Source organism: Scophthalmus maximus, chromosome 5 (assembly GCF_022379125.1).
Source record: "Scophthalmus maximus strain ysfricsl-2021 chromosome 5, ASM2237912v1, whole genome shotgun sequence".
NCBI classification, from domain to species: Eukaryota; Metazoa; Chordata; class Actinopteri; order Pleuronectiformes; family Scophthalmidae; genus Scophthalmus; species Scophthalmus maximus.
The window spans coordinates 5,865,008-5,889,675 of NC_061519.1; the positions used below are offsets into that span (position 1 = coordinate 5,865,008).

Genomic DNA, 24,668 nt, shown 5'->3' on the forward strand with positions numbered 1-24,668 from the left:
ACAGGGTCTGAATACTGATGGCTTTGTCATCATAGTATTGAGTGTAGATTGATGTGGAGTAAAAACACAACATAACTATGTGAAGAGTATGACATGGTCTGAAGAGACCAGTGATTAGTTGATCTGGATACACTGCTGACATTTCATGTGGATTATTCAGAGAGAGAGAGTGGACAGAGTACTTCAAACTTTCTATAAAAGATTTTAGTGAGAGGATTGCTCCTAGCCATCATTTCTGAGAGTATCTATGGAAGCTCTGTAGCTCTATAACTTTGTATTCTGTTTTCTGTCTCTTATTATCTTTATTATAGTTAGTGTTCTTTTGAGCTCTCTTGTAATCGTACTGTGCATCAGATAGATAAGTCTGTTTCCCAACTCCAGGGTTGTGTTTGTTGACTTTGACCAATGGACAGAAGATTACTCCTGTTTCCAAATGATGGTTACTTAACCTGCTCATAGCTGAGTAAGGATAGTTTGAGCATATCCAACATGAACACATGGTGTGAGCCATTACAAATCAGGGTACATTGTTTATACATTTAATCTTTATATCGCCTCATTTGCTTCAGTTACCTTTTCTCGTTTATGTTTTACGACTTGAATTTTGGAGTACCATATTTCTTGAAATAAAAACCTGGAGTCAATTAAAAGCCAGGTCTCCAGTAACGATTGGGGGTGTGAACAAATAAAAGCCATATAAATTGCATACGGTATATTTCAACTGCGCTCATTCAATAAACCCAACTGCATTGTGCCGTTTTCAACACTGTTGTTCTGGATTACTGGAGGTTAGGCCTGGAAAAAAAATCCTATCTCCATCATTTTTTCATATAGATCGATATTGATATATACCACTATATAAATCAAATCACTATCAAGCTTAGAGGTTGTGAGATGTGAATATATCATAATATTTAATCCAAAGTTGATTTTTGTTAAATATTATTTATTTTCTGTCAGAAGTTGAACATGACAAATGTACTGTAGGACATTATATAACTGTTACAAATACTTTCCACCCAGTTTGCAGCGCATGTGATGTTACGACTCTGCCTCTTGTCAGACCTTAAATATTCCTCGGACGCTTCTTTTCAACAGTGTCCTCGTCTATTGAGCCTCGTGTCCGTGGGGACATCTTCCGCGGTAGCGCTGTCGCTCGAGTTAATGCTTCATTTTGTCATTTTCTCTTTTCTCTTCACTCTCACTCTTGACGGATTGATGAGCTGCTTCTCCTACGCTCTGCTGTGTGCGTCAACCTAACTTGACGTGGCTGTAACTCTATTCGTGCCACATGCTTGATTCAGCAAGGCGCTATTCTAATTATCATTGGCTGTTCGTGTTGTCTGTCAAAACAACTTCCTCGGTCGCAGAGTGAACGGACCAGTGCAAACTGATTCAACGTCATAGCCGTGGTATACAGTCATTATACCACGGCTATGAACCAATCAGAATGCTTGATTTGAGCTACCCGTTCTATAAAGCCTAGCATTATTGTTGCATATTCTTCTGCATCACCACCATATGGTTGACCGGAGTTGAACAGCTTCTTGTGGCTGTCAGTTGTTCATACGTAATTGTTCACACTGAGCAGTTTCCGGTAAACGACAGGCCTTCTCTGTGATTACTCAAATACTCCACTTTACACCTACTGTGCCAAAAAGGGAATAACAAGTGACCACATGTTACATCATACACTTACACAATACAACCCCATCAGTCATTGAGAGCCTTATCTGTATAAAAACAACTGTTCTAAGTATGGCAAGAAGGACATTGGACATTTAGCTCTGATTGTTGTCAAGCTGATTGTGATGAGTTTTTCCTTTTCTACTTATAATAGACCTCATATCCTGTAAATGGTTAATTGGCTTTCCAATGCTTAATTGCCATACTTTATATCTAGAAACCTTTTGAGCACGCATCACATCTTGTCTTGTTTCCTAATTAGAATTGTCTTTTACTTTGGTTGAACTCTGGCCTTAGAAAACTTATGATGACGATACAGCTGTTGACATGAACCTTTACTTTGTCAGACAAGCTGTGCTCTTTGTTATCGGTCCAGTGTGGACAGAGATATTTATGTAAAGTGAGTGGGCATGTTTCTCTTAGTGGCTTTCAAGGGAGCATGTGGTTGAAGTGTCTTGGGAGTTGTATCATTTTTTAAAACCACTGTAACTCTGTTTCCATGTGTGTTACTTGGTGAAACTTAATCTTTGGTTTTCCGAACCATCTGTAAGAAAACTGAACCAGATGCATGTCCTGATGGGTAAGATGTCTGACTCATTCCCATTGGGGTGTGGGGGGGGTGTAACCACTGACCTGTGCCAGATGAGAATGTGACTCCTTATGAGAGATAAACCTCTTCACTCTCCTCTTCCCCTTTGTCTGCAGACTACTGTGCCAGTAAGTTTGCCGCAGTAGGTTTCGCAGAATCTGTGGGTCTGGAGCTGCTGGCAACTGGGAAAGATGGCATCAAGACCACCATTGTGTGTCCATACTTCATCAACACTGGGATGTTCGACGGATGTCAAACTAAGTAGGTCTCTTACCGTGACTATATGTATATATGAATATAACATAATATATGTGTAAATGTAGTCTGCCTATCTCAGAGCTTGTTTTCAACAGGCTCAGTCAGCTCAGGTTCACATGAAACAAGCCATTGTTGTGTATTTTTAATGTCATAAGATCAAAAATGTTACAAGCATGACTGAGTGCAATGAAAACAAGTCCAAAATAAAGTTTAGATTAAGGAAAAAAGTACACTAATGTAGTGTATAGAAATACACATTTGACATTTATGTCCTGTTGTTTTAAGTTGAACTTCCCAACAGTCCCATGAAATTCAGTCAGGCGGCACAAAACTGCACACACGCATTGATATCAATTCATCAAGACCCATCAATTACTACCTGGGAAATTATGTGAAAATATTTCCGGGTTCCTACGCAGTATGGAATTTGGATTTAGTAATTTCCAGGTCTTGATAAGTCTGGAAAAAAGAAAAGAGAGTACGGAAAAATATTTGCGTTTCCAGACTGAAGTCTAAACAGACGTGAATCCAGGATTAAAGAAAATTAACGATCCGTCTCAATCTCTCTAGTCTAGTGAATGAGTGAAGTCACCATAGCAACACACTGTCTGTACCTGTCATGACTGTATGTACAGAGTCATAGTTCACATGTGACTGTGAGGCAGAAGGAAAAGTAGTTCCTATCAACGGGTCATTATTTCGATTATCCTGATGACAATTAGTTACTTTATTCTGTTGTTTCCTCTGTTTAAAATGAATGAGTTTAAATATCAATATTTTAATGAGAATCAGTCCAAGAACAGGTAACTTTGTAATGGGAAGTATCAATATCTCAATATCAATCACAATCAACTTTCTGGGGAAACGGTGACCCACCCAGTCAGAATGTAACATGTAAACAGTTTGATTTTAAAATGATTTATTAACATAATATTTACTTTATAAACATCTAGCTATTTGTACTCGGATGTCAAATATGGTCTGAAAAATGTACAGAGAAAAAGGAATTGTAAGTCTGGAAAAAGTCTTGAATTTTGAAATGGAAGATGTGTAGAAAACTGATATATATATATATGTTTTTAAAAACCGTCCTATCTCACAATTGCAAAGAAAAAAACCTTCTGATAAACGAACAAATAAATTAACAAACAGAGTGGTAAAACATGAGGTCCTTGGTGGAGGCAATAAGAAATGTATTTTATTTTTCTTTTATTTCCATCTTGATGAATTTGCAGCTCCTGCTTCTTTGATCACAAGGTCAATAATGGTCTTGAGTGGTGTCAAATGACTGGCTATTACCACCTCAGTTCTTCTTGGCTTGACTTAAATGATTCATATTATGATCATATTCAGTTCATCATTATAATTATTGATTAGGTTTTACTTGAGAAGGTTTACATACTGTAATCACATGGTCTGTGTTAATGGTGTCCTATAAATGTCCATATCAGGGGTCTATTGAGGTGATGTGTGTTTCTGTCTGGGTGTAACCATCCACACACACAGACATAAAGCAGAAGCGGCTCTGGGACTGGTGTGAGATCCACTGACTCCTCATCACTTAGGAGAAGAGGAGGAAAGAATCAAGTCTCATTTGTAATGACAGTCCTGAAAGCCAGGGACCTCCGGCGGGAAGAGACTGGGATGGAAACCAATCGAGGATATTAAATATTGAAGCGTAATATTTTAATGGAGCATGAAATGGAGCACTGGGGTTTCAAACACAGATTTAGTCTTTGCTTTATTAGTAAAGGAACGTCTGCATTTGTAATGCTTCCTTTGGTTCAGGTGCCATTAGGCTCTCGATATATTTATTAATACTGGTGTGTTGAACACGGGAGAGCCCCCGTCGTAGAGTTACACCATGGGACAGTTTAAGTCTTAATTTCTCCCTCCGTCTCTTTGTCAAGTGCACACTTTGTTACGCCTCGGTGTAGGAGACGGACGAGTCCACGGGTCTGTCATACAAGCAGTGCTCGTCCACGGTCAGGACACCTTGAGGGAGTTTCTTCTGGACTCAAGGGATGAACTGATCAAATGTCGCTGTGACCTTGGTCTTAACCCAATAATCAATATGCCGATTATAACCAATTTTTAGATAACTGTCCAGATGACATTTTCTATCCAAAAGGTCAGGGGTCAGCTTCACTGTGACATCACTGTTATTCAACATCATAGTAACAGACTGTGACCATGTTCCCCTGTCACGTGACTGGTTGATCCCTGACTGTCAGACCCTGGAAACGTTTTATTATTGAATGAGATCCCCCATAAAATAGCTAATCAAAACCCCACTGAGATTAATAACAGCAGAACAAAGAATATACTGTATTTTTCTTCAGTATTCTAGAGTAGAGGGAGTTGCACCTGTGAGCAAATAATGTTAATGACACAATGGTGGATAATATCTCTGAATGTTCTAATTGTGTTTGGCTCTATGTTGCATTGTTTGGGTTTTTCTGTGCTTCTGAATGTCTGGCTTTTTTAACATTACAGCCACAAGAGTGCTCTGTAAAAGTACACACATACACACACACACACACACACACACAGACCTTTCCGGAATCATAAATATGTCGCTAGTCTGTAATGCTTTAGATGAACAAATCTATTATTTTCATTTTGTTTCTATATTTGTGAGAGATGAAAAGGTGCATTTATCACCTCTCTTTTTACTGACTTTAGGCAACTTTATTTGTATATAACACTTTTCATACACCAGACAATTCAAAGTGCTTTACAGAAAAAAACAGAATATGTAAACAAAATAATGAATAAATCAATGAAATCTCAAGCTCATTTTTTGTGCCGCGTAGCAGAGAGCGGAACTGCAGTGGTGAGGTGCTTTTAAAGATTCATGTCTACATTAGGATCTTCATCTCTGAAGTTACGTAGACAAAAAAAATCAATATAGTGTCAGAGGTCTCTATGGTGATGGTTGACTGGTACACTTTGGACTCACAGTGTTTTACCTTCCCATAAACACACTCTCAGACGTCCTGGAGTTAGATTTTAAAAGTGTTTGGAGACGTGTCCATCTTCATTTCTGTCCGTGCCTTGATCCATGCATCAGCCCCCTGAAGCCAGCAGGACTCATGCCTTCTGCCAGTGCCAACACCTGGCCTGTCACTTCCTACTCCTCACATCTGGACACCGAGGTCCTTAAAATAACCACAAAATGTCATCAAAACACATCTTTTCCAAACACTTTTGACTGGTCTGCACCATTCAATGTGTTTGTGTGTGTACTCTGTGAACATTACCAAACACCCCTGGACTTGGGAGTCGGGCCTCAGACGCTCTGTGTGTGTTGTTGACAAAGGGAAATAACTCGACAAAGCAGCTCGAGGTTACCCTCATCATCTGTTGCAGTGACAGACACACAATACGACAGAAACAAGCCCTGTGAATAGTCTGTGATGATTTTTCAGTGTTGGTATTGTCGTGGTGATAGGATGGTGACATTAGCATTTAGCACACAGCATCAGTGTAGAGTCTCACAGAGCTGCTAACAGTCAACAGCGGGTCTGCAGTGTCGCTTCAGAACCCCTCCCCTTCCTCTATTGAGGGTTTTCAGTGCACAGAACAGCTCTACTCCTGTTGTTCAGGGGTCGACTGATCCAGACTGCCACTGATTATCACTGATCTAAGAGACCGATGACCGATATTTGTCTGCAGTCAAAAATAAGGGTCAAATTATGTAAATTTAGAATAACACAAACTCTTAACATAAAACTTTGTTGAAATGTCTTAAGCATCTGTTTAGTTCACAGAACCTCTCCACATGACCTGAACACACAAAGAGCAGGGAGCTGTCAGCAGCAGGATTATTATTATGAAGCTGAACTAACAAACACGGACATTCATAAAGTCCAGAGAGTCGAGACAAAGTAACACATTTCACATTGAAATTATCTCATCTGCAAATTGGCCTTAAAAATGGCCGATACAGATAATCAGAAAAATGCCAGGCCGATAATCGGTCGACCCCTAATGCTGTTGTTTCGTTTTTCAAAATGTTCAGAACATGAGCGGAGCAGATGAGGACCCATGTTCACATGGATTTTTTTTTACTAGCAGACATTCGATATAATCCTTAGTAATGTTAAAATAAAACAGAGTGCAAACTGCTGCTCTTAATGGATTTTGTAAACCCCTCATTGTTTTGTGTCCTCTATGAAGGGTAGCATGAGAGTGTTTGTAATTATTCTGAATTAGCCCGTTTGCAGTGAACCCACGGATGTACAGACGGTGAACATTTGAATACTTGGATAATGATAAAAAGGCAGATTTCTGAATGTTCATTCACAGTGGTCCTTGGAGACGGTGATATCTACCTGAATGTTAAGTGTCAGATTTGGGAGATGTGGAGTTTAGAACTCGGTGTCAGAATGTTGATGCCTATTGCAGAAGTTGGGCACAAGGGTTTTTAAGTACAACAACTGTTTGATGAGCTGCTGCTGAGACAGCTCCCTGATTTTAGTAGTTGGACCCAATCAGCCGCCAAACAACTACAACTAGTTTCCAATAGTTTCTAGAATGGACCTGTCCTATTCATCCCAACGAAAACCTTCAATGCTCCATTATGCTTTTAAAAAACCTCTGTTCTCGGGCAATTTATTTCTCTGGGACATGATTTAACAATTACAATTCTATTAAAGGTACAAAATGTGACTTTTCTACATTAATATGTCTAAAAACAACTAGACCAGTTATATACAGTATGTTGTTGAGTTATGTTCTTACTTTATCCCAAATGTGTTTCCAATCTGTCCAAGGTAACGTTGCATGTCATTTAGTCACGTTGTTCTGATACACTTTTAAGACCTTCAATTTGAACTGACATCTGGAGCAACCATTATTGGCAGAGACATCCAGTGTCGGCCGGACACCGTCAGAGAAGCACTGATTGTTCACGTGAAGCTGCTTTGTTCAGTGTTTCACTGGATCTAATCAGCGGCTGTTTGTTCTGAAAATTGGTCAGCTCCTGAACAATGAACACTGAAGGAATCCTAACCGGGACAACTCCCATGATCCCTCACTGCTACTTCCTGTCTTTTGTCATTGTTTGAATTGAGAGACCCCTAGTTGTGTGCACAGTGCATATTGTGTGTTTTATGACAAAAAGCTACGGTTATTGTGCAGTCTAAGTCAAAATCAATGAATGAATGAGTCCAATGAAATTCATAAACATTTTTCAGAAATTACATTTTTAAAGAACAGTGTCAGGCTGTATGAATAAATATAACTATGACACCATTCTGCATCACTTCTTTGAGATGCCCTGGTCCATCTGACAACCGCACCACGTAGCGGTTTCATAAAAGATCACCCCCCACCATGTGTAAAAGTCACTGCACATCCCTGCAGGGCAAATCGTACACTTCTGCTCTTTGTCGAGTGCTTCACTGCTGTTAGTAGTTGTGTAGTGTTCTTTCTCTCAATGCTTTTCCTTGTCCTCATCAGGTGGCCAACACTGCTGCCCATCTTGAGTCCAGACTATGTGGTCAAGAAGATCATCCAAGCTGTTCTCACGGACCAGGTCTTCCTGCTGCTGCCCAAGACCATGTACCTCATCACTGCTCTCAAGAAGTTAGTGTCCACCTTTTCTGTTCTCTTCCACACAACTGCGCAGAACTCACTGAGCAGCTCACTCTCTATGACCCGGACCTACCAACCTGCACGCATTGCTCCTACCAATTATGCCTTTTGACACCAAAGTATGCCGGTATGATTCGTCATTCTAAATTACACAAAAAAGCTGATGACGCATGTGAATCACAACATCTCTGGTTCAATTGTGCATGTGCAGTACTCAAGTCTAAAAGCAAGAGGCTCTGATGTCTTGCTACTAAAAGGAAACGAATAGCTCAGCCAGTCATAGCGCTTTCATTCCACCAAGGGCCGATTATTGGCTAATCGTAATGACAATCATTTGAAGCTTTCAAGTTTCCCATACATTGACTCGACTGTTGCAGCCCAACATGCCTGTTGGGAGCAGGCTGGTTGCTTGGCTCGTGGTGTTGCTGGTTGACGATTCTTTTTGAAACTTAAACTGACCTGCAGTAATTGACCTGTGGCTGTGGACCGAAGACCTGCATGACTCAGCGCTCTGAAGATGCTGCTGCACAAAGAGCTGTTCATCTGTGTATTGCGAGTTTGGTGAAACTCCACTCTGTACACTGAACCTTGAACGCGTCATTGTCGTGATTGACAGCGTGTCTTACGTTGATGAGTCCCAGCTGCCGCCGCTCAGCTGTTTATTCGAAAAGTAGGCCTGGAAAATATCATATCACGATCATTTCTTTCATAATGATCAATATTGATATAGATGACGATATAAATCAAATCCCAATTTCTGTCAAGCTCAAAGGCTGTGAGATGTGAACATCAAAATATTTAAACCAAAGGTCATTTGGGTTTAAGTATTAAATATTAGTCAGAAGTTGAACATGACAAATGTAGTGTAGAACATTATAAAACTCCTACAGATGCTTTCCATACAGTTTGCAGCGATACGACTCTGCTTCTTTTCGGACTTTAAATATTCCTCGGACGCTTCTTTTAAACGGTGTCCTCGTCTTTTGAGCCTTGTGTCCGTGGGGATGTCTTCTTCAGGAACACTGTCGCTCGAGTTAACATTTCCTGTCGTCATTTTCTCTTTTCTCTCGCTCTCACCCCTGACGGACTGATGAGCTGCTGCCACCTGCTTCTCCTTGACGTGGCTGTAACTCTATTCAAGCAAAATGATGGTTCAGCACGGCGTTATTCTCATTATCATTGGCTGTTTGTGTTGTCTGTCAAATCATGGATGCAATTATTCATTCAATTATTCATTATTCATTCTATAGAATTTCTATCGACCTGTCTTAAACTTCTATCGAGGAAAAGTTATTTTGCGATAATTATCTTTATCGTTTTATTGCAGAGCCCTATTCAAAATGTATCAACACTGAACATAACTCGTCCAAATTCAACACTGCGAATGTGAGGCTGATGCAATGATGGTTATGATAGTTGAACGGGGAGCCTGTCCCCCAAAACCACCTATAGGTTCTGATGTACACACACCATAGTGTCTAAATCGTCTCATAGTCTCACAGATATGGACGACAAAAAACTCAGTCAAATATTTTCTCAAGGTTGGCGGGTCTATGTCTGTTCTGTGTCAGGACCTTTGTGATGTGGAGACCCCAGTTGGTCTCTGACTTCATACTAACACTTCTTCACTGGTGCGTATGGGGTGTTATCCTGGAATATCAGTGCATTGTGAATAAAGGTTATATTACAGCCCAACCATGTTCAACAGACAACATGTGGGTGTGCAGGATGACTCATGCCAACATTTTCTGTTGACCAGGGGTCTGTGCTTGTTTGCCAGGTTAGATGTTTTTGTGCACTCGCCTTGTTACAAGTGGTCTTGTAATGGCTGCCCAGCAGATGAATCCCACTCTGCTGCACATGGCGTACAGTTGTTATTGAGCTGGGTCTCCCGGGCTCATTTTCAGGCCTGGACCTATGTGGCATTTACTATCTACAACAACAACAGGGTAGAAGGTTTCAGCTGCCGTTGTCAGACCCTGGATTTTTAAGCCTGAGCTCTCTAATTGACAGAAGTGTTTGAATGAATGAGAATAACAAGCTTTATTAATATAGTCATTTTACAAAGTGCTTTGACGGACAAAGCAGACACAGGTTACGAGGGGCTAGGCTCAAAATGCATAAAACACTTGAGAAATAAAAGCAATGACAGGACAACATTGTGTAAAAACAAAGACAGAGAGTGAGAACAACAATACGAATAATGAAATAAAATGGTACACAATAAAATAGAATAAAAGCAATAGACAGTTAGAAATCGCACATAAGCAAGTGTGTAAAAATGAGTGGACTGTTGGAAGAACCTGAAGTACGCAGAGAAAACCCCACATACAGGAGGAGAACATGCAAACTCTGGTTCAAGCCCCAAACGGTGTGAGGAGAGAATGCTAACGCTGCATCACCGTGCAGTCCCCTCCAGTCACGTTTTAAAGTATAAAAGAAAAATAAGCTAGGCCTAATATTTTGTTTAATATCAAACCATCCACTGTCTTAGCCTGGGACCCATACAAATTCTGGGAGCTCATTTCATTTGCTCTGCCATAATATGGTCTGGATCACCTCCATTAAGAGGTGATTTCTCTCCAGCAGAAAACTTGCAGGTCCAATCACAACCGATTATCTGATAATGGGCGGGGTTTATATTAGGACACGGATGTAAGGGAGTAAGTATGTATGTATATATATGTTTATATGTGAGGATACACACACTATATATATATATATATGTGTATATATATGTACAGTATATATGTGAGGTTACACACACTATATATACACACTATGTATATATAGTGTATGTAACCTCTGTTATGCCCTCTCTGCTCTAGTCTGTTGACATTTTCGCGTTGCTTGACAGATGTCACATGAGTCGTTGATATTCAGTTGCGGCCTGAGGCATTTTGCTCTGCTTCTGTTGGTAACGCTTCTTTGAAATCGAAAATGAGCCGAGAGATCCCAGACTAATATGCATTTGAGTATTAGTCTGACTACACCTTGCTACCACTCTCTCTGCCTCATTGAGGAATTCTGAGACTAAGAATATTCATGATATGCAAATAAGACAGGCCCCGCCAACCACAGATGCTCGCGCTAGGTTGACCGATGGAAGAATGTGCGCAACAAGATGAAGAACTTTCACCAACTGCTAACACCTGACATCCTCTCATGGATGCTAACTGCTAATGCTCAGAGAATCCGACTCAACTTTCACTAAACTCACTCAATGTCATCACGGTGGATGTTGTTGATGTGTCTGTCGTGGTGAAACTACACATTTCACAAGATGAACTACAAAAACCTTAGGAGCTCCATCAGCCTGTTTCAGTGTTTTACCACTGTGTGACATCAGATGAAAATGATTCATATGTAACAGTAACTTACATGATGACATCTCTTCTGGGTCATATTCATACTCTTCTTCTTCTTCTACTTCAGATTGAATCGTTTACGTCCGAGCATGGCGCGTCACGTTAAATATAGCTGCTGCAATGAATTGCGGGGCGTCTATATCTCCTTACTCTCACATAGGAAGCGCCAGTGTACCCTATGCTAAAGGAGATAGGAAAGAAGCATTGAAGCTCCTTTCCTGAACATTTAGAGAATCAGAACAACTCTTATCATCACTGCTTATCAAATACTTCCCGGGTCACTTCAAAATTTTGGAAACTTCCCACGCCAATTTGACAATTTGACTTCACGCCTGCTGTCCTCTCATGGATGCTAATGCTAACGATAAATATAAAACGGGTTGCTCAAATCAAGCGATCTGATTGGTTCATAGCCGTGGTATATTGAGCGTATACTACGGCTATGACGTCGAATCAGTATGCACAGGTCCATTTCACTCCGTGACTCAAGAAGTAACGACGTGAGCAGACGTGAGAAGACGTGAGTAGCGCTATGGAGTAGTGAGGGAATGAAGTTGAAACTTTAACTGCCTCTGAACCCAGCTCCTGTCCCGTAGCCTTCTTACTGAAGAAAGCTACAGTGTGTTGCATAGCAACCGCCATGCACTGTGCAGGCAGTCAGGAGTTTTTTGTATTCGTTAAAAAAAATGCTTTTTTGACTAAATAAAAAAATAAAATTGTAGTGTGTCTATAACTTTCATTTCGGCAAACTTGTAACCGTTTTATATAAGCAATAGCTCACTGCAGTCCGTGACATACGCTCATTATACCACAGTTAAGGGGCATATACCACGGCCTGTGGTGAGCTATTGCTTAACTGTCACACTGACACACCTGTCGTCCTCTCATGATGCGCTGCCTCTGCTGCACAGGAAGTTTCCGGTTTCTTTGCCTACATTTGCATATTTGACAGCGATTGCTTTTCTGTATTTGTGACGTACCAAATCTAGCTTGAACAGGATTCATTTGAATTTCAAATTGCAGAGAAGTGAAAATCTCCTCCTCCAGGAGAGGAATGTGAAAACCCCAGATACAAGTCCCTGTAGTCAATGTCCAACATGTTAGAGGACAGGAACAGAAGAAACACTTTTTTGACTGGAGGGGGACTTTAATATCATGTATCATGAAAGAACAAGAAAACAGACTGAGACAGGAATTTTCAGAATTCTTTGAGAACTAGCACAACCCATATCAGTGGCAGAACATGGAAGCTACCTGGTGTCATCAGTCTATTTAACAGATACTGTATCTCGATGAATTCAAATGTAGATTTGACATATATCTTCCCTGTCCCTCCATCATCCTCCTCAGTGTTCTGCAGTGGAGGCTCAGCTCCCTCCTCAGCTCTTACCTGGGACTGTCAGTGGAAGCAGACTGCCTCACACACCGCAGTCCACACTGCAAAATGCACTGACACACACACACACACACACACATACATGAGGATGTTCTTCTCTAAGTACAAACAACATATAGCAGTTCATGTCCTGTTAACACTGTGAAAGTAGTGATTTTGGAGTGAACGCACACTTTACAGTGACCCGTACACACACACATACATACACATAAATATAAACGGTTCCATGGTATGGAAATCTGTGTTTATCATACCTTGTACATGTGCATTTGACAACATGCAGACCCTAATTTTGATTTGAGGATGCTTTTTGGTGGCATTTCTTTTATGAATCACACTTCTCATCTTGGTAGTGTTGGCCATCAGTCTTCTCAGTTATGATGACATTGTGCTCATTAATGTAATTACTGTTTGTTCAACCTGATGGATTAGGTGTATGACCGGTTTTTTTCATGTGTCCATAATAGTTGTTTAGTTTATTCAGATTATCTAGAGCATTTAATTTGAATGTAAAACTGAAGTTGAGAGCAACTTAAAATGTCTCTAATTATCCCAAACTATAAAGGAAAACTGTGCACACACTCTGTCAGGTCAAAGCACTGTCCACTGCTCTAACTTGACCTTTGAGAACTCTATCTCCAGCACCAGTGCTTGGTGTCAGAGGAGGGTTAGGGCCTAACCCGAGTCTCTGTAGCAGAGAGCTCACAGCAGACTGATGCCACACCTGTTCCAAGACACAGTAGATTTGTGGCTGAAGGCAACATGACGGGTGTGTTATATAATAATTTGTTGTTACTCGGGCAGTTTGGTGCACAATGGAATGATGGTGTTTTTGAGGTAATTAATATCCACATTCTGACGTGGGTGTCTCAGATAAGGTCTCTGGTTTTGCGAGAGCCTGTACAGACTTTGATTGAATGTGTCATTTGAATAAATGGTGTGTTATTTCTCAAGCTGCCTTTCCAGTGTGACTGAGGAACCTCCAGTCAATTAAGATACCTCATTATTGTGCCTTCTTCATCAGTTGTCTCTGCTGATGCCCACGTAGAAAATTGTAATAAAGTGTAAAGCGTGTGTATTTTGTCATTGGTTGGAATGGGAAACAAAAGAATTGTCACATCTCAGCCACAGTAAAGGGAGTAATGCTGTAGTGGAATCATGCTGTCATGGTTTCATGGTTATCATACCTTGTACATGTGCTTTTTACTGGGATTGAAAAACTTCTATAAAAGAACAGTGAATCTCACCTGTGTGACATCTGTGAATCTTGTTTTTTGTTTTTTTTTACATTCCTTTAGCAGACGAGCAGATTCTGTAACTGGCAACAATTCAACACACACACAGACGTGCATGCATTGCACTGATCATCCCCCTACAGTAAATTATTTTGATAATGATTGTGACAACAGTTCTTCACTATTTTTCTGCATTTATACAAACCAAACTGTAGCAGACCCTCTGCCACCTCGAGCTGCTCAACACAGGACGCGAGAGAGAGAGAGGGAGGGAGGAATTATTGACCTGGTCAATTCATCTGAGCCACACCCACCCTCGCACTGTCAATCCATCGATTCATGGAGAAAATAATCTGCCAAATCCATCATGAAAATAATCATTAGTTGTAGCTGGTTACAAAATTGTTGAAAAGAGCTCCATCTCAACCAACTGCAACTTTGAAAACCGGTTCTTTTACTTGAATAAGTTAATTTGTGTGATAATACTTTTACTAATACTTGTGTTATTTGCATGTGGTTGAGAGGCGAATGTTGGCCAAGCTGACCTCCATCATGGACGGTCCCTGTATGACACTAGTGACCAGCTCCCTCAGCAGCAGACTGCTGCACCCTCGGTGCAACAAGGAGCGCTACCACAGGTCCTTCATCCCGACAGCTGATGTAGCAATGCTGATGTTGTTCCAGTTAAACAACACAACAACACACTGCCATGTATATATATATATATAGCTTTTTTCCCTGTATTTTTATAGTATATTTTTGCTATTCTTTGTGATACTCTGCTGCTGTAACGAGTACATTTCCCCGGCGTAGGATGAATAAAGTTCCATCTTATCTCAAAGGATGTGAATACATCCTCCATCACTGCTGCTGAACTAATATGCTTCAGTTCATTAACTCCTTATAGTTTAATGATAGTTTGTTATAACTTGGTTCATTCTGAAGAATTCCTAATCGACACGGACCAGCTATCAAAGTCACTTGCATCAAATGTGTCTGTAATATACACACACACACACACACACACACACACACATATATCATGATATATCACTGGGGCTTAGGCGTAGTCACAATTTTAATCATTTGAAGTGAATGTAATATTCTATTAGCTTACTATGTAACCCTCATTAAAATGACCTGGAACTGCAGGATCTTATACACATGCACAGGAAGCAGCAGTCGGGAGCAGACTTTCCCTGACCAAAAGCTTTCCTCGATACATGAAGATTCCACAGATCGTAGTGTGGGAATACCGCGTGTCTCCACCAAGACTCCATGTGGTGAGCACGGATTTTATTGGGACTGTAGCCAACACTCCATTAAAGATAAATACATCATCCATTATCTACTACTTTTTCCATTAGGGCGAGATAAGGCGAGAGGCGGGGTTCACCCTGGACAGGTCGCCAGCCTATCGCAGGGGAACATACAGAGACGAACAACCATTCACTCACATTCACAGCTACGGTCAATTTAGAGTCTCCAGTTAACATGACTCCAGTCTGCATGTATTTGGTCCGTGGGAGGAAGCCGGAGAACCCGGAAAGAACCCACTCATGCATGGGAAACTCCACACAGAAAGGCCCTGGTTAGGTTGAACCCAGAACCTTCTTGCTATGGGGCGACAGCGCTAAATCACTACACCACCGTGCAGCGTATTAATGATCAATATTTAAAATAATAAAACTTTGGTCTTCAGTTGGTTATGAAGAGTCGTTGTATTCAGATTTGTTTGGGGTCATCGTGTGAAAAATGTCTTTCACCTCTTCCATTCTGTCTCTGTCGCTTCTTTTTTTTCCCAGCACAGTAAACAAGCCTGGATGAATCTGTACCTGCATGCTAACATTGACTCACATTCTCAAGCATGACCACAAATTGATAAATGCCACATTTTGCTTGGAACAGTCATGAGCACAGTTACGACACAACTGTGTTGTGTGGAGGCAGTTTTTTGATAAAAGAGGAAAGGTGACCTGAGGCCACCTGAGCTGGGCCTTATATGACTTGATTTAGTCTGTTTCTCCTCCCTCCATTTGTTTACCTCGTTCTCTTTATACACATCTAGTGAAGTGTCTGCTGACTCTCTGCTGTTGTAATGGAGTTCAGGTCCAATTTTATTTATTTATACAGCCTTTTACCACAAGCAGCGTCTTTAAATGGGCAAATAAACAACGGAAGGAGCCACAAACAGGAAATTAAAATCAACCTACCCAGATCAAATGAGTCACAGAGCCACAGGACAAAATACTTATAACAGAACAATCTAGGCAGTAATGGAAAAACACCCTCTATGATGGAACATGTGGATGGTCCCTGAGGCTGACTGAGCACACCATGGGAGCTGGGCAGGACAGGACTGTTCTCAGTGGGTTAGTGCTCATCACTGAAAGCATATAAGCCTGGAAACCTATTCTTGATTTGATGTGGAACTTGGTTTGGGAACAGTGGCTGTACCAGTGCCCATAGCTGTTGTTAATAATCTAGTCAAGTCTAACAACAGGTCTCAAAGAGTGACAACACCAGGATTATTTGACATCATTAAAATTGTTTCACACTCTAGTAGGCCAGAGACATACTTGTTTTTAACTAGTTTAAGCTTCATGGCTACCTTGTGTACCCTGCATCCATTTGGTGCGTCGGTTGTGCACATCCTCAGAAATTAATGCTCCGCGTCTGCAAGATGCAATACGCACATGAGCGGTCGGGGCCCATACTGGTCACTGTTGATTGAAGGGCTTCGCTTACCATCTACAAAGGCGCACCAAACACTTTTAATGCTGTGATCTCAGAAGTCACAGCAGGCTTGACCTCCTGCAGCGTCGCCTTATTTTTATTCACAGAAAGTAAATCTGGAAGTTCTATACGCTCTGAGTTCCGTGGTGTGCCCTGTAACATGCGTAGTACACAGCAAGTATGTGAACGCAATCTCGTATGACAAGTCAAAGTGGACAGTTTAGAAAAAGTCCCGAATCGATACAGCAATCTATTCAAGCTAGTTTTTTTTTTTCAAATATGGTGTCCATACGAAGATCTATATAATGGTGGATATCCATGGTACCAGCATTGTAGTGGAGAGGGGCCCCCACCGATGCTGGGGTCATAACTTTAGTGACACCACAGACATTCCCACTCGTAGCTGTGAAACATTTCAGAGGTGAGTGTTGATACTTTACGCTGACACCTTTCAGACCGGGAGGGACGTCAAGTATCTGTCAGCCGACAGTGTTAACGCTGACAGCAGGTCATCATGCCATTCATCATGCCAACTGATAACTAGTGTGGTTTTCGAAACTTCTACTTCCTGGCGACGCAGGAGGAAAACATTTTAAATCTCAACCTGCATGTTAGAAGCTGTGATGAACGGATCAATAAAACAAGGAGGAAAAGTATGAATATGGGAACCGAATCTCTGGACACCCAGACAAATGCTAAGGTTTTCAATTTAAAAATGTCTACAAATGCAAACTGGGTGAAACGACAAAAAGAGACGTAATAAAAGATGTATATCAGATGGTGTTTATCCCCTTCAGTGGAACCAAACAGGCCTCGAGCTGCCTTTTATGTGCCTGTGCAGCCGTCAAACACCATCAATTTCATGGACAGTGGGCGTCTTCATGGCAGAGGGCACAGGTATCGGACTAGATACAACTTATGAGGCATGATGATGATCCTGTCAGGAGGAGATGTTGTTAAAGGTTTTCCATTTATTGGGGCTGCTACTGGTAATTGTGATCGAGAAGAGTCAATTCAGCTCTAGAAATTCACCCAGTTGTTAGCCATGTGCTGTCCACAGAACCTTGTTTTAAATGTGATCTGCTCAGCCAGAGGACATTGTCTGTATTGTCTGTTCAAAGTCTCAGGAGTGGTTTATTTTTGTGTGCAGCTCTCCCTGATGCTGTGTGGTCAGAGAGTGATTGGATGTAACACAATAATACGTTTTTTTTAAAAAGCTGACTAGCATTTTGGCTCCATACCAGAATTGTTCATTTGCAGTGGGTTGCCTAGTTGCAGAAAATACTACAAACTGGAAACAACAATGGTGAAAATAAGAGCAGGAATATTTTTTTTACATGGACTGATGACGAGGTGAAGCAGTTACTGACGATGTGTTAGCAACACTCTACATTCTCCACTGGTAGTTGATTCGTGACTGATAAGAGCCAATCAAGAAGAAACGGCCATCTGTGTCATCGTTACCAGACGTCTCTCTTTCTGTGCGTCCAGACTAAACCACACCCCAGAGTTTTCAGACTAAAACAGCAATTCCAAAAGTCCCTCAATTGGGGCTTGGAAACTCTGGAGTAGTCTAAACATGTGGACTGTCATAGTTCGGGTTGTTAAAAGACTCAGCTTCACTTCACCTGTTCTTCCAGTTATCAACCTGTTGTCAAGGTGCCCGCAGCTTCATTCGAACACAAATCCATGCAAGTGAATCTTAATTGTACCAAAGCAGTACCAAAACCAGATCCTACCATTAGAGCACATGGAGCACACTGTTTTACACAATATAATTCATGAGTTTGTTCATTCACTCCAAAGTTAGTTCTTTTCTTTTCGAACAGCTATTCCTTTCCCCCTCATCAGTACTGGGCAGGCAATAGGAAGTCAACCTTTGCCTCAGAGACTGAAGCCAGCTCCTCAGTGGTGAAGTGTACACACTCTTTCTACACAATCAGATCCATTTGTCCCCCATCAGAAGGGATGCATGCTTTGAGCTATCGGGCAGACGTGTGAGAGGTCTGCTGATGCCCACCTTGTCCACTGAGAACAAAGGCTTTCTGATTGCTTCTAAGATTTCATGAGGAACTGTGTGACAGAGACTGATCAGTGAAGTCATCATGTGTCCCTCGTCTCTTCTCCTCACTACTTTCTTTCATTCTTGTTCTTTCATCACTGTCCCACCGTCTATTCACACCATCTCTCTGTAGCTTTATCTTTTTTGATGCTGGGCTTAACGTCGAGAGCACTATCACCACCATTTGGTTACTCGTGCTGTACATTGTTGAACACTAAATAACTTATATAAAGTACATGATGTTGTGTGTTGAGTGATGGGAATAACATAAAACCCATAACACAACTCAGTATGTGCAGTCAGACTGATGGACTCTACAGTTGTAATGGGTTGTAGGTCTGTCACTATTAACCTGGTCAGAGCGAGGTGGAACTCATTCACCCTCTGCTCAGTCTCAGTATCCGGGCTGTGTATGTGACAGATGGGCAGTGAGAGCCCCTGCAAAGGACAGGCTCCGACCGACAGACACAGGTCTCGTCTCAGGATTGGGAAGAGCGAAGATTCATCAAAGAAGAAAGCATTAATTTCTTCAGTACCGCCAGCAGCACCGCTAACAACAGAGCTAATTGATACTATGGTCTTTCATAATTTAATACTGGGTTTCAGTACCCGTCCCTGGACCTACCTCGTCTGTTTCTCATTCGTTCAGTACCCATCCCTATACCTACCTGGTCTGTTTGTCTTTTGTTCAGTACCATCCCTACACCCACCTCGTCTGTTTGTCTTTTGTTCAGTACCCATCCCTGGACCTACCTCGTCTGTTTGTCTTTTGCTTGGAAATCATTTCAGAAAAAAATGTTGCACTGAACGGCGGCTAAGACTTCACCCATTACCAGCAGAAACGCTGGACTGTGTATTGGCTGCAGCACAATGGGGACGATGGGAATCAGTTGACCCAAATCAATAAAATGTTGTGTTCTTGCAGTACTGCTAATGAAAGTATTTGTGATAAGCGTGCCTCAGAGAGCTGAAAGCCCAAGTGCTTTCGCAAAGTTCCTTGGCTGTAATTATGTATGATGAGGAAACTTTTTGGAGATATTTTCTCTGGTCCATTTGTCTGGGGACAGAGACATTATTCTCTATTAGAAAGCTCCTCATCTGTGGAACACAGCTCACACAAATGGAGATAGTGCCTCGGCTGTCTCCTCTCTTCATTCTTATGTAAAAGCCATTGTATTCAGGCATTAATAACATGTTGTATTATCAAGCCTTGTCTCTGTCTCTCTTTGAAGACACTCATTGTTAGTCATCCAATAGCTGCTAACATGGGCTGATTTAGGAAGAGATGTAAAAGAGGCATCGCTCTGCCGGTAACAAATTATTCAACAAAAACTATTTACATGAGCTCAAATGCATTGTTCCATTCTTATTGTTGCCACTGACAGATGCATTGACCGCTGGAATGTTTTCCTGGTTTTAAAGGGCACTTCTGCCCTGTGATAGACAGGCAACCTGTGCCAGGTGTTCCCTGCCTCTTGCCCATTGCCCGCTGGGATCGGAGGAAGGAAAAGGAAATACAGATAATGGAACAATACTTTAGTTTCATGTAATGATTGTTAGTATCAATCGAGTCTGGTATGGTGGTTATCACTCTAGCCTTACAGCAAGAAGGTTCTTGGTTCAATTCCACATTTGGACCAACCGTGCATTTTCTCCCTTTGTCTGTGTGGGTTTTAAAACTCTGGGTTCCTCCCACAGTCCAAACACATGCAGAGTGGGGTCCGGTGGATTGGAGATTCTAGATTGACCATAGATATGAATTTGAATGTCTCTGTGTGTCGACCTATCCAGGGTGTGCGTCTTGCTCTGCCTTCCAAGATACTGCACTTTATTTATTTACACTTAAGTTTATTAATAATTTAAAGAAAATGAATTGTCTTCTACACACTGTAACCGCGACCCTTAAAAATGGATAAAGCGGTAGACGATGAATGAAAACACTGTAAATGGTAATCGGACTATATTTTTATAGAGTTTTCTAGTCTTATTGACCACTCAAAATCACATTCACAGACATTCATACAGCGCTGCTAAAGGCTGAAAGAGACACTTCTGAAACTCGGGGGATATTCTTCCCGCATTAAATCAGTTCACAGTGCGACAGGGACAAAGAGGCCACAGTAAATCCCTGACCAGGACGCTCTCCTAATGATGGAACATCTACAAAGATCCTTAATATCCTGACTTCATGGCTTGTAATAAGCCAGCTGTGCTCGCTAATAACCATAAATAATGAAACTGGTACATGAATATATGGGTGGATGCATTGTGACAAGGAAAACCCCTAACACTCTCTCCATTACCTTCAACTGCTACATTTTAAAATCCACTAAAGTTTCAGCATCCTTCCTGTAACATCGTCAACTAGCTCTCACTGTAAAAGATTACATTGCTCTGTGAGAGCGTCTGAGTGAAGTTTAATGTGACAGTCAAATATTTGGCCTCCTGAGAGGTGACACAGGGAAAAACCAACATCAAGTGTCCCAGGCTACTTCCACATTGCTACACTTTCCTTTTATAAAGCATCACTTCTGCTACGTTCACGCACAACTCCTTGATTGTGCCATATAACCCAGCCAACATCCAAATTCACACCTATTCCTCCGAGTTTAAAGAACTGGTCACAAACTCATATCATACCTCATATCAATACAAACTCATATCATAACAACACAAACTCATATCATACCTCATATCAATACAAACTCATATCATAACAACACAAACTCATAGCTCATATCAACACAAACAGCACGGTGCTACGTGCCAACCGGGCCTTTTCGTCCCAGTCCGTCCCTGGTTACTGGGTTTTTCAGATACTCCAGGCACTGTTCTTTTCCTCTTCACCATCCACATGGTCACTATGACCTGGATGAATGAGAATCAATCTATCATTATTTCACTGGGAGGATCCAGAATGGGAAGAGGCCTGAATTCAGAGAGCAGTTAGTTGTTTAATGAATTTAAATATGAAGTGTTTAAGACCTGAGCCCTGGCGGGCCGACTAATGTTGGTTGACCAGGACACCGTACTGTACTGTGCACTTACTACAGTTAATAAGTCTTCTTTGACATATCATCTTGTCTCATGTATCTAAATCATTCTTTAAGAATCCAAACCCAGTTCATAACAGAGTCAAGCTGAAATTCTGAAAACATGATGCGCAGGTAACTGATGTTTTTGATGTGTGTGTGTTTGGCCACAGCATCCTCCCCATGAAGCAAGGCATTCTGCTGGGACAGTACCTGGGAGCCTTCAGCCTCATGGACACGTTCAAGGGCCGCAGCAGAAAACAAGACTGAGGGAGGAGGGGGAGACGTGATGGACGACAGGGAACAACTTAAGCCATCCTCTTTTAATCCGGATCTTCGTAAAGTGCTGGTTAAAGAATAGAGCACATTACAAATATTGAATGTCTATTAGTTCTCTTTATCACACAATGTATGCTCCATCTGTTAAGTATGCATATCCTTAATGTGCTTCTTTTTAAAACGACATTTACATGAGTGAAATCTTATAAGTAACACAGAAATATATGTTTTCAAAGAGTCTTCCTCATTGATTATAATAATGTCAAAATGTCAGTACTGATATCCTACATGTATGTACGTGCTCATTAATTCAGTTAGCCTGACTGATTCTTCCTGATGAGGACCAATATATACACTTTGATTTCATAATGTTATGTATCAATAATAATCATTCCTCATTCAAAGTAAAGTGCCTTGGCCACTGCCAACAGCTCAGTGTCAGTCAACAAGCCTTTCGCTATCTGAGCAGCTGACTAGCTCACTGCAGCTAGCTTGTGTGTGCGTTTCCACGTGTTCATGAACTGGTGAAACTCTTTATCCAGGGTTGCGTCGTCTGCAAAGTGTAAACTTGTTTCAACCTCGGCTCTGCGCTAAGTGGAAGCAACATGCCTCCTTGGTTTCCTCAGTTCCATCCATTAGCTTCTGATTTCCCACAGTGTTATCCGTCTTGATTCAGCTCATCAAGCTAATGCTCATTTGAAAAGCTTGAGAACTGTTTACTTTATGTTTTACTAGCAACACTTGCAGCTGTGCGGTAACGTTACAATAGTGTCTACTTGATCTAGTGGTCACGGGGAGCTCGACACTGATATGTTGGGCAGGCAGGGAGAGAAGACAACCGGAGCTCGTACTTGTTCTGCTGTTATATGTGAAGGAATAGTCAAATGTTGCACTCATGCCTGCAAAGATATTAATGGTCCTATATTAACACTTATTAAGCACAAGTGTTCCTACTATTATATTTCTAATTACTATAGCACATGTTTGTATGCACATACAGTATCTATCAGGGATCATTTAAAATGTAACAATGTGTCATCGATACATATTTGTAATCAGTAACCGATTGCCGTCATACGAGTGTAATTCGTAGTTGATGTTCTCATCTTGAATGCATATTCTGTAAACACTTAATTACCGACATATCTACATTGAACTGATCAGAGTATACACCAGTTGTCTTAATCATGTAAACTGTTCAGCAAAATAATGGATGTTGGCAGAAGGATTGTAGAGATTGTTTTTAAGAAAGCATCTAATGGTACAGTTTCAAATGTAATGTAGAAAATTATGATGAATAAATGTTTTGTTCCTCTGTTCTGATTCTCTTGTTCAGTGTCATGACTGATGTGAGTTATATTGATGTCATATCCATCAGTGTGTTATGCGTTGTCTGGTCAAGTTCAATGATTAATTATGATTCACAATAATGAATTTAGGGTTTCTTTCTTATTGCTTCAAAGAGAAGTTTGGACTAGTTTCCAGTCTTCCATACAGAAACACCAGTTATGGGCTCAAAGAGGCTGAAACATGGACTTTGATCAACCACTCAGTCAGTATCTGTTGTGACCACCATTTGCCTCACGCTGTGCAACACATCTCCTTCGCATAGAGTTGATCAGGTTGTTGATTGTGGCCTGTGGAATGTTGGTCCACTCCTCTTCAATGGCTGTGCAAAGTTGCTGGATATTGGCAGGACCTGGAACACGCTGTCGTATACACCGATCCAGAGCATCCCAAACATGCTCAATGGGTGACATGTCCGGTGAGTATGCTGGCCATGCAAGAACTGGGATGTTTTCATCTTCCAGGAATTGTGTACAGATCCTGGCAACATGGGGCTGTGCATTATCATACTGCAACATGAGGTGATGGTCGTGGATGAATGGCACAACAATGGGCCTCAGGATCTCGTCACGGTATCTCTGTATTCAAAATGCCATCAATAAAATGCACCTGTGTTCGTTGTCCATAACATACGCCTGCCCATACCATAACCCCCACGCCACCATGCGCGACTCGATCCACAACGTTGACATCAGCAAACCGCTCAGCCACACGACGCCATACACGCTGTCTGTCATCTGCCCTGTAGAGTGAAAACTGGGATTCATCCGTGAAGAGAACACCTCTCCAAAGTGCCAGACGCCATCGAATGTGAGCATTTGCCCACTCAAGTCGGCTACGACGACGAACTGCATCAGGTCGAGACCCCGATGACGACGACAAGCATGCAGATGAGCTTCCCCTCAGACGGTTTCTGACAGTTTGTGCAGAAATTCTTTGGTTATGCAAACTGATTGTTGCAGCAGCTGTCCGGGTGGCTGGTCTCGGACGATCTTGGAGGTGAAGATGCTGGATATGGAGGTCCCGGGCTGGTGTGGTTACACGTGGTCTGCCAAATTCTCTGAAACGCCTTTGGAGAC

At 41.5% G+C, this 24,668-nt stretch overlaps 1 protein-coding gene across 2 annotated transcripts in view; it reads left to right on the forward strand.

The window, feature by feature from the left end:
* sdr16c5a (short chain dehydrogenase/reductase family 16C, member 5a) overlaps positions 1–23,565 on the forward strand; it is a 37,024-nt gene extending 13,459 nt beyond the window's left edge. For both annotated transcript variants that reach the window (XM_035634287.2, XM_047332032.1), the window contains exons 5-7: positions 2,392–2,536; positions 8,000–8,125; positions 22,137–23,565. In XM_035634287.2, coding sequence (XP_035490180.1) covers positions 2,392–2,536; positions 8,000–8,125; positions 22,137–22,233 — 368 coding nt within the window. In that variant the 3' untranslated portion in view covers positions 22,234–23,565. The remainder of the gene's footprint in view (positions 1–2,391; positions 2,537–7,999; positions 8,126–22,136) is intronic.
* Positions 23,566–24,668: the final 1,103 nt, after the last annotated feature.